The sequence below is a fragment of the Pogonomyrmex barbatus genome, unplaced genomic scaffold, assembly GCF_055798465.1.
Source record: "Pogonomyrmex barbatus isolate J1 unplaced genomic scaffold, ASM5579846v1 scaffold8, whole genome shotgun sequence".
NCBI classification, from domain to species: Eukaryota; Metazoa; Arthropoda; class Insecta; order Hymenoptera; family Formicidae; genus Pogonomyrmex; species Pogonomyrmex barbatus.
In genome coordinates, this window is record NW_028297182.1 from 7,707,881 (window position 1) to 7,719,839 (window position 11,959).

At 37.4% G+C, this 11,959-nt stretch overlaps 1 protein-coding gene across 23 annotated transcripts in view; it reads right to left on the reverse strand.

Moving 5' to 3' along the window:
- Positions 1–11,959, reverse strand: part of LOC105432201 (UPF0489 protein C5orf22 homolog) — a 290,978-nt gene that overhangs the window by 139,833 nt on the left and 139,186 nt on the right. For 12 of the 23 annotated variants that reach the window (XR_016141039.1, XR_016141038.1, XR_016141037.1 and 9 more), the window contains one exon: positions 9,156–11,623. The exons of 4 other annotated variants lie outside the window; for them this stretch is intronic. Coding sequence is in view for 1 of the 19 variants with exons in the window: in XM_089083728.1 (XP_088939854.1) it covers positions 8,356–8,512 (157 nt within the window). In the remaining 18 variants the exon portion in view is untranslated. 7 more of the 23 variants (XR_016141031.1, XR_016141034.1, XR_016141033.1 and 4 more) reach the window with 7 other exon arrangements.

The following is an 11,959-nucleotide window of genomic DNA, read 5'->3' on the forward strand; positions in this document are numbered from 1 at the left end:
GTATATAAAAATTTGCAATGGACAATTATTTCCGTTATATGAAAAGACAAATTTATATCGCATTTTAAAAGAAGAATAATAATAAGATGACGTATAATAATAAAACATATCATAAAGTCAAACTTTTGTAAAACTAAGCTATACTGTTCACAAAAATTGTAACTCATAAGTAGCTCTTCAACAAGCTAATAAAAAAAAATGTATCTTTTATTTAAAATATTATATCCCATATATGTTCCAAAAAAAAAAAAAAAAAAAAAAAACAGGCATTGGTTGTATCTATGTCTGCTATCCGCCATTGTGTACTTGAAACTAATTTCTGAAATCTTTATCGTCCGGCGTCTCCTCGCTCCACCAAGTAGCGTATACGCGAAACAAAAATAGAAGCAAAAAGAGAGCCGATGCGGCGGCGCTGCGAGAGAGAACTTTTTAAGCAAATTAATCAATATCAACGAGGACGGAAGTTTACGGCGAGCCGCGGGACGAGAGAGAGACGGAGAAAGAGAGAAAAAGATAGAGAGAGGGAGAAAAAAGAAGATTTCACCGGGAAGATTTCATCCGGGCGGACCTCGCTAATTTCTTTAAAGTAGTTTGCCAATTTATTATTTTCCAATTTTCCGGGAACTTCCGCCGTGCGCACGTACGACGTTTACAAGCCTCACTGTTGTTCCGCTTTTTCTTTTTCGTTCTTCACGCTAGCTGCCTCGAAACTGAATTCGACAGCAATCAATCCCAACCACATCCAGTTAAAAAATTGCTATTTGTTTCACTTTTGCAAAATTGCTTCCATCGTGTCAATATGTTTCAATCTCTAGCCATCAATTCTACACATTGTAAATTAACAGAAGAATAGAATATATATCATATTCTTATTATAAAAGTAATTAAATTTATAACCATAATACTTATGAAAACAGAAACATTATATAAAGATTATTGTCAATTTTATTCTTTCTGAATATAACAAAACTTTGAAGTCGTGTAATAAGTTAATGGATTAAATCTTCCTTAAAAGATACAGCAGGTTTTCCAAAATGTTTCATTAAAGTCATTAGTATTAACATAAAAAAAGATTCTTTTTTTTCTTCTATCAGAGAGCATAAATTCTTTTACTTAGCTCTTTAATAGTTTTAATAGTTTTAATTATCTAAAAGAGACACATACGATCGTATTCGTTCATCGAAAGGCATTCATAACGTCCGTATTAAAATTTCAATTTTGAAATTCCGACTCCCTTTATCATTCGCGACGCATGAAACTTTTCCCATAGTCCACCGGGTTTTTACCCGCTAACGATCGACAATGTTTAAGCATGGCGAGAACCAACAGGATCGCGCAGACGAAGCAAGTTTAGCCTAACAAGGGAGAGCTTCCCGGAAGAGCAGGCACCGGATGAGATATGTAAATCTCGTTTCGCCGAGGTCGTGCCGCGTCGACTCTCCCCTCCTCCCATCCACCCCTGAGCCAGGTTCTTTCACGGTTCCACAGTGGCAGGGTAGATTTTAACCCTTTTCCAGTTATCGATTTTCAGCTGGAGACGGATGAGAGAGCGTCCGGCTATATGCCTTCGGCCACTTTACGCCATACTCGAATCCACTTGACTACTCCGACGAGAGAATTGTCTTCTTCTCGCTTTTGATTCACCTTCCTTCTTCACTTTTCTTCTCCTCCACAAACATATTTGGATTTGTATATATCAGTACTTAGAAACATGTGAATAACAGATAATTAGAATTAAAAAGTTACAAGTTAATTTATAGTAGTTTTTAAGACAAATAAGCTGTCTTAACTATAACATGTACTTTTTTCATTTGAAATTCCACCTTAAAAATTTAATTTGGATATGATAAGAATGAGAAATTAAAAAAATTTTTTTTTTCATTTCTTTTAATCAATCAATATAACTTTCAGAAGAGCACACTCACATTTATTGAAAAATCGTCTCTATAAATAATACCGTAATGTATGCCGGTAACTTTTTGGGGGAGTGTCGAATTTTTACGAAGCAAAACGCCGAATTCTATCCTTAGCATCCCCCTCCGGAGCATAGCTTTATCTTTCAACGCGATAAAGCGCTGCTTTAGACGGTCATGCCCGTCGTTTCTGTATCGAGGGGGTTTGATTGATTACAAGGTGGAGTCTAACACACGAGGGTGGCTGACTTGCGCAGACTACTTGGTGGTTGAAATCACGCACGTATGCGTGCCGAAGTTCGCGAAGAAAAAGGAGACTGCTTCTTCCGAGCTCGTAGAGAAGAACGAGAGGGGATGGTCCCGGATAGAACGGGATCTTATATGTCAGCATACATATCTAGAGGAGCAATCCATATTGCGAATACATAGGTGATACGTACGTGTGCTGTTACATACATACCCGCGTGAAAACCAATACGAATGTATTCATGTGTGTACGTGGGCGCGCGTGTGGGTGCCCTTACACGCGACAGGCAGATACGTATATATCAGGGGGGGTGCGCGAGGGTCCACAGACCAATCGGAAGCAAGCATTCTTTATCCACCCGAGTATCTTGGACGCATGCCTCACGTACGAGGCGTGGTTTGGGGCCACCCTTGTTCGAATGCTTGCCGTTTTTTTCCGGTCATTGCATTTTCTGTACTCGCGGCGACGCATAATACGCACCGCCATGTCAACGTCTCGCAAGTGCATCGACTATTCTACGTCGTTAGGGCTTTACTCGGCGTGGTCATTGAAAAAAAAAAAAAAAAAAGAAATAAAACAGAAAAGAAATATTTTGCGATATTTAATTATTTATTTAAACATTTGGTGGAAAAATGGATATAGTAATCGATATAAGAAACCAAGTAAAAATTAAATTTATGTTTGGACAACGCAACGTACAAAATTATTATGAGCAATAATTATTTCGATCATAATCATGATAGTAGATGTAAATCTTGATATTTTAATATTTTTATACATTTGCCATGCACAAATAAAATTTAATATCGTCATGCAACGATGGCATGCAGAAAGAACGAGATAAGTAACTCACTAGATTGACAGTTAGCGCACTCCGTCACATACTTCATACTTGCATAGTATTTACTCAGGTGTTCAGGTGGTAGCGTATCAGGTTCTACGACTGGCATCTATGGTCTAATGCGTTTCTAGGATTTCAAGGACACTCATCGTAAGGAGTAAACGGATGCAAATCTAAATCAGTTACGAAATAAAGATATCACATACCACTCGCAATTTATAATTAACCACAGACTATTATAAGCACAAAGTATTATTCAAAAACGTGCAAATTACTATAATAAACATCGCGGTTTTAATAAAGGAAAACGATCGAACACAAATTGCTATTTTAGCGCAATTAGTTTCCACGCGGAGATCGATCTTCATGAATATTTCTTGCACGTGTAATAATGCGGCAAATGATTGCGCGGAGAAGCAAGGCGAGGCGCGTAAGGCAGAGATATATTCCAAAATTTCCATGAAATTTCTCGGCGGTAGCGCGTATACACGACGTACGATAATGCATGCTCGTATGCTGATAGACACGTGGGTGGAGAGGCGCCTCGGACCCGGTGCACGTCGGGAGAGATCTCTCATTATGCATTCCTTTCAGGCGGCCGTCATTATTTTACATATTGCAGGAGGAGGCGTACCGCGCGCCGGTACCGACTGCCTTTGCCAATTTTTCCAGCATGGCAAAAAGGAACGGTCGGCAATTTGGTGCCGGGGCATATGTGTGCGCGTGTGTATACGGTCACCTTAACATTGTTGTTGCAATTTAATGCGTTTCATCGAGAAGCGGAGCTTCCCGCGCTTTGAACGTACGAGCTCGCGCCATGCCGGTGAACAACGGCGCTCAACACGAGCCGAAGTTCTTTCGAATTTATGATACGCGGGAAACATTTATTTTTCCATACAACGGCGCCGCGGAAACGCGTAATAGAATTTGTAAGAGAATATATCGATGCTCCTGCCGTTGTGGCAGGTGTATCGCTGAAATATTTTGTAACTGAGAGAATGATTAAAAACGTGCGCGCGCGCGCGGGTAAAAGAGAAAATAGAGATTGCAGATCGATATCTACTGTGTTACCGTATTACGAAGATGTATACTCGATAACGTCTTATCACAGAATTCATCCTGTATGTATGTCCAACGAGAAGTTATAGAGATGCAATTCTATCCATAGACATTCCAGGTAATCCGAACATCCGAAAAGACTACGGAACGTAATGATTTCCGTCGACCTGTCGGATTATTAAATTGTAAGAAGATAGACGTCGTGCTGCAATACAGCGATCCTATACACAATTATCTATCACGCACATTGAATCAACGGATACCGGCTTCTTCTCGTGATACGTGATCTTACGGCAAATAAAGCATACGCGCTCACGGGCATGATATTACAACCATGTATTCAGAAACGATGTTACTAAGCATCCGATATAAGAAAAAAAAAAAAGGAGTACTGATCACTTGTACTATGAGCCGCGTGTCTGTCTACGTTCAAACCGACAGGTGTACATGAAACGGCCACCCAACAGTGTTGCATGAGGTTAATGATCTTCATTTGTGAGGGAACCACAGTTCCAGGTAAAGAGCTCGACACGAAACACGTTCGACACGAAGAAGTTGTGTCCCGTAAAGGCAAGGAACATCTAGATGCAGCAGGCTCTCAAGAATTTCACTTCGTACAATTCACGCAACGATTAATTCGGACGTTGCGTCTCAATTATGCCTTGCATATAACGGATCCGTTATATAAAAATTATTATTGCTATACTATAAAAAATTATTGATACTAATAATTAAACGTTATACTATTAATACCTTGTTAAATTAATTCCTCGAGGAAAAATTGATATTTTGCCAAATTTCAAATAATTATCAAATGATATATATATATATATTTTTTATTTTAACAAGATGCATCAAAACAAAAATTATTATGTAGAGCATGCGATAGAAGACAAGTCTCCAAATTGAAATAATTTTGTACAATATTTTTAGCTAATATGCTAATATGATATTATTCGAATATCGTTAATGTAATTAAATATTTTCATCGAAAAGAGTTGGAAGTTAAAAATTCCGCATTCATATAATACGGACTAAGTAAATTTCCTCAAAACGTTTCATTGACAAGATATCGGATGCCAAGAGTCAACATGGTCTTCTTATTTCCGAGCAACCAGCTCCGAGAAGAAGCGACGCAAGTGACGCAGCCACCTGTACGTAAGGCAGATGAATCTCGCGGCGGCTTTCAAGGCAGGAAGGAGAGGTAGGTTGTAACAGGCCGGCCTATATGTATGGTAATATCGACAGGGAGGTCCCCGCGATCCAATACCCGGCTCTCTCTCTCTCTCTCTCTCTCTCTCTCTCTCTCTCTCTCTCTCTCTCTCTCTCTCTCTCTCTCTCTCTCTCCCCTCCCTTTCTTCCCTCTTTCTCGTGCACGTATTATGCGGTGGCAGCGAAAAAAAGAAGTGCTACGTACGAGAGAAGAGAGGACGAAGAAGGAGAACGGATCGGCGCGCAACCTCACGACGACTATCCGCGCCAGCAAGAAAGAGACAATCGAGAGAGACGCGCACGCCCTGTACCAACCCGTTTCTTTCCCAGTTCCGTTCTTCTCTCCGACGTCATCGAACTCCGCGGGAAGTTATGCCGCGAGAGAGGGCCACCGAGGCAGAGCAGGAAGAAAGAGGGAACGAGAGAAAAAGGAAGGAACATCTCTCGCTCCTCTGGAAAAGCATAGAGAAGAGTAGTGAGTCGGCGTCGCCCGGGCAACGGCTCTGCCACCTTATTGGATATGTTGAGCAATTTATTTTATTTTTCCCTATTCCTCGCGGGAGGGGAGTACCGACAGGAAGAAAAAGGAAGAAAAAGAGAGCGCGAGCAAGAGAGGAGGTTGCCGAAGGAGAGGCAGAGCGCACCCTCCTCCACTTACCTGCTACCCTCCGCACACGTCGACGCCATTTTCCAATATCGCGTCAAGCGAGCGCTCCCGTTCTCGTTCATCCACCCCCCTCCCTCCCGCTGCCACGTACCTCCTCTCGTTTCGTCTCGCTTCTTCGTTCTTTTCTCGAGAGGAAAGAGAAAATGGAAGCGAGGAACGAGAAAAAGGGAAGAAAGGAGTCTGATGGGTGGTGCAGGAGGATGGAGGAGGTGGGTGGTAGAGAACGAGAGCGAGGAACTACGGCTAGCTTCGGCTGTAACGAGAGAACCGAGTAAGGTTGGGTGAGAACCGTACGTTCCTCCACCCGTAAATTGGCAATATTCATGCCGAGCCGCGTACACGGCTTCCCGTACGGGGGAGGAGATGAGGAGCGGTGGGTTGCGAGAGGCGGTAGTTGGACTGCGGAACCGATTCCCGTAGCCCGAAGGCACCCCCGCGAAAACGCTCACCTAGACAATTCGTTCGTTATTTTTACGCCGACGTCGGAACGGGGATGAAGCCGCGCTAACCACGCTTCTCTTCCACGAGCCTTTCTGGAGCCGGAAAGTTGCGGGGGTATCGCGGGTCGAATGATTTCAGAATGCATCGTATGAAAATAACGTTAAAAGCGGATTTAGTTAGTCAAATCTTTTAAAGATTTGTTCTTTTCATTTTTTTACTTTATCCACAGATTATATCCTAATCGTTATAAATATTATTACATTGTATTGTTATTATAAAAGTACATCAACAGCAGCAATTCTTCCCGATTGAAAATTCCCTAATGATTGTCGAAATTTGATAAAATCATTTTTGTAAAAATAAACAAAATTATATTTCTTCAAATTAAATACATATCTCGATAAGTATAAAAAATATTATCAGATTAGAAAAAAAATCTAAAAAAATTTTAAATAATTTTATAGTAAAGTACTCAACAGATTATACACACACAATAAATACACAGACAAATATACATTTTATTTTAAAATTTTATTTTAAAAAAATAATAATGCTATTTTTATTTAATTAATAAAATACATTTCCAATTGCATAGCATAGCATTTTATTGATACATTGTTCTTTAGCCAATAGTTTTACCATAAACAGGAGAAAATTACAAAAACAAAGTTTTGTTTGTAAACCTGCAATTAATGTAAACTTCTGTCGGTAAAAATCATTTTAAAATTACTTCGCACTCCCAGGCGCACAACCGCATCATTCCCCTCCGACATTCTCTATGCTTTCCTTCTTCTTTCAACTGAGCCTCAGAAAGCAAGGAAGCTGCGGAAGGGGGTGGGGGGCTTTAGGAGTTTGAGTGATATTCCAACTTTTAAAATATGTCAAATTATTTTCCTTTCAGAAGAGCTGTCGTCTAAATACATTTCCATCTCTTTCGATGTATTTAAATACATGGGGCTCAATCTACGACACAGTGGCGACAAATATATAAGGCTTTCGGTACGTGATTGGTATATACCAATGTATAAAAAACGCGCTCGCCTACACTGGTTACGTTCGATTCAAAGAAATAAAATCTCGATTTTAAATGACGTTTCAACATAAGATGCACACATAAATTAATAAGATATATATATATATATATATATATATATATATATATATCTCTTATTAATTAATATTAGTCATCTTTCTTGTTATTAAATCTATTAATTAAAAAGAATATCTCGAAGCTTCTTGATAATATTTTTATGAACGCGCGAAATGCTAAAAAATGTGCTACTGATTCGTTAGATTAATATGGAAATGATTGCATGGTTCAAATCTCGGCAATTCGCGGAAAACGAGCGAGAAATTTCGTAATTCACAGAGTCACTTTTTCCAAGCACTTTCATTAAAATTCCAGACAGCGTGTAAGAGCACTTGCCTGGCCATATTGTTTTATTTGTCGCGCGCAACAAAGAGACACATGGATCGACGAAAGGTACAATTTTCGCTCGTAACGCCAATTCACGGAGGACAGATGGAGGAATCTTCCTTTATTTCGAAAGCCCTTATGCCCGAGCGTTATAGGCTAGGTGCGTAAAGCACGTCGACTTCCTGGCGGTGCGAATAAGTAAAAAGGCGGATGGTGCATCTATGTAGATAAGTATGTACCTATCCACGCAATTACATTACACACAAAACGCCGACGACAACTCTTTGTGCCGGCTGGATATCAAAGCTCGAATGCTGCCAGCTGGGAGTCCCCCCTCCCCCCCCCCGCCCTCCTCCCTCCTCTCCTTTCAGCTCTATAGCGAAGCAATAGAGTTCTTGCCTTTCCGTCACTCTATATCCGGCACTCCACTTCGCGACGCGGTTCTTCCGTCGGGCAAAAGTAGCCTCCTCCTCATTCATCTACCGTTTTCCTTCACCTCCGCGTCCTCCTCCGCGCGTTTCTTCTCATCTTCGAGGCGCGACTTTGCCACTCTCTCCCTCAGCCTCGTGCGCTTCTCCTTCCGCTTTTCGCTCGGAGAAAATAATTTCTTTCATCGCTATCTCTCTTCTTCGATTCCTCTTTATATGCCAGACAATGGAATGTTCCTTTCTCGGAGCACGCGGGTATGCTGATTCGACGAACGACAATAAATCGTCTGTAAAAGACGACGATTTGGATAGACATGATTATTTCTCGTGTACATTTTCTTTTATAATAGCATATTAACAAATGGCTCAAAACTTTTTCTTTATTTTGATTTAATCTCCTAATCAGTATTACTTTATATCAAATTTAAAAGTTATATTGTGAATTCTTAAAAAAAGATAACTTTTCTATATGAATATAGAGAAAGAAGAATTTGAAATAAAATTCTGCTATGGCAATTTTTCTACTTGTAAAATATAAATATATGCACGTGTAACAAATGATATGATATGTTTTATAAATGTAATATAATTATGACTAACATTTTTTTACATACAGTTTTTAATTCTTTTTAATTGATAAAAGGAAAAATTAAATTATTAAATATTTAAAGTATAATTAATTTCAGTACATTTTATTCAATCTTGTCTCACATTTGCGAAAGTAATAAAATTTAATACAATTATAATTACAATTATAGTACATGAAACATGAAAGAGATTAGAAGGTAAGCGTGCGTCAAAGTGCGGCCATCGACCTTAATTCTCGGCACCGCTCCGGAACTTAGAAATCTCGTACCGGATCCATTTGTATTAAGGAGTCCAAAAGAGAAGAACGGAAACGGCAACCCATAACGGCACTGGGACCTATGCATGCGAGAAGCAGTTAGCTTTATTGCAGCGCGCGGGAGTTTTTAATATCGCTTTGGCGCGGACGCGTCTGCCAGCTGACAAAAGGAGAAAAAAGGAGGCGTTAATGGAGAACGTTTTCGCTCTAACGACCGTGGAGAAAAGGAAGGGGGTGGAACGGGCCAAGACTACGGGACATCAGCCGGGACTGTGTAAAAGGGTGGACGCTGGCGCCTGTCCGCTGCCCACCAGACATGCTCGCCAGACCGTATGGTTTTTATACGACGAGGAAAGAGAGGGAGAGGGAGAAAGAGTAAAGATACGGTAAGAATGCAGAAAATTCTCTCGTTATAGGAAAGTTGCAGGAGAAGGAAGACGCGAACATTAATCCGCGGTTGAAGTCAGTTTTACAACAGTAGGAAATCGTCAATGGTATCCATCGTGCGGAACAATGACGGAAGACATTTACTAAGATTTAGAATGATGGGATAAATATTTTGCTGTCACCATTTTAATATTTCATAGCGTTTATTCCGTTCATTGATCCGATTCAATCACACAATCATCATACAAATCTTGTAAATAACAAAATATATTTATCTGTTAAATACATATTAAACATACAAAAATTTAAAAATTTTAATTATTTAAAATATATTGAACAATTTTAATCAATAATTTAGATAACAATTAAAAATTATATTAAATATTTTATTTATTTTATTTATTATATTTGAGCAGATAAAAGAGAAACAATTTTATAAATTTGTATAATACCTATTTATATACTTATTATAATAACTATTTATACATTTAATTATATATTTAATTATACAAAATTAATACAAATAAATATCTAACAAATAGTTTTATTTAATGTCTAAACTTTATAATAAACATAATTATTATACGTATATATATTATATTATCTCGCAAGAACATAATGTTTAAAATGAAATTGTAACGATTAACTCTATCAAATAGATTTTAATCACAAAACAGAGTAAAGTATATTACAGCATTACATATTAATCCAAATATCCAAAATATCGAAAATTGAACATATTAATATCACATATATTATATCCAAAGTACGCTGAGTCTCAAAAATTTGATCCTCGCTCTAGTCGAATAAGGACGAGGGAAAGAAAATCTTGAAGAGAGAAGGGACTTTGACGCTGGCGGTTCGAGATTTTAAATCCAATTCCGCGATGCAGATTAATAAAAGGATTCATGAAGTTTAGGCCGCTGTTATTACTTCGATCCTCTTGCGAAAAGATTTACGAGGCCGTCTTTCAGTTTTATCCGTCAATATTATCAACAAAAATGTATATCTGGCCTAACGTCACTTTCACAGAACCTTCGACCTTGTCACTCGACTTAGTAGGGTTAATATTATGTTATTCGTTAATTCTTCGAGAAAATATTTAATCGGTAATTTTAAACTTGCAACACTTGTGCACGAAGGAATTGTATTTCATCCTCTTACCAATGGCTTCCGTCACGCTTTAAGTTTCACGCGTATTAATAATAAGCTGCATCTCTTTTCATAAGCGTAACAAAGTGAAATATTTAAAAAATTTGCCATCTGCTAACGATGTACAAATATAGAAAGCATTCTGCATTATTTGAAAGCATTTCAACTACTTTCTTTTTTCAATCAAATTATTTTTTATTATCCATTAGTAGTAACCAAATTAAGCAAAATAAAAGTAAAACTATTTTCAATATTATATAAATACTTTCAATATTGTAATTATTATGAGTAATTATTATGAGTTTATTAAAAAATTTTAATAAATTAAAATTTATTATTTATTAAATTGGATATATGCAAGAAACAAATTTATATCGATCAAATGTTTGTTAAAACATAAAAGAATAAAAAAAATAATAAAGAATATTATTTTATTAGAAAAATTGTTTTCTTTTCGTATTATAAAATTGATTAAAAAATTAATTAATTAAAAAAAATTCATTAATTAAAAAAATAGATTCAAAGCAGATACAAAGCCCTTTAATGACTGAAAAACTTATAATATTTCAACTTTAGAACTATAAATAAACAAATTGCAAAATAGTATTGTATAAACATCAATTTCAATTAACATGTGGATTTAAAAAAAAGCTTAGATTACGTATGTAAATATGTAGATTCAGCAGGTGAGTTTCGTGAATGTCGATAATCGTATGACGATCCATAAAAAAGAAATTCAGTCACGTAAGTAATGATGATGATACTTATGATTTCCATGAATTTTTTAAATGTTCGGTTAACTATGTAGGGAAATACCTGATAGCAATTAGTTAGTGCACTAATGTCTTCTGGTTTCTACCCCGACCACACAAGAAATCGGCGGTAGAATAGCGGCATGTCGAAAAACAAGTAGTAGAGAAGAACGCAGACTGCGCGCACGTTAATGGTCTTACGTCGCCACTGGCATCATATACGGTAATAAAATATGCTTTCCACGCGAACAGTATTCTTGAGACTGCTTTAAAAAAAGTATATGAACAAAGTAGAGCATAAAATGGTTGATACTAATAAAAAATTGATTTACGTGATTTAAGTGATTTATTACGATATTTTAGAAATCTTTTGCAATATTTGTTGTTTGTTATAGCATTTAATTACGAAATATTTTTATATATTTTATATTAAATATATTGTTTAGAGAAATATATTTAAACATTAGAAAAGCCACAGTGAGGCAAACCAAAATTAGTATTTTGGAACATTATGGAAAAATAATCGAGAATATCCGAACAGAAAATGTAACGATATGCAATAGCATCATCTTCAATTAGAATCGGCATATTTAAGTGAA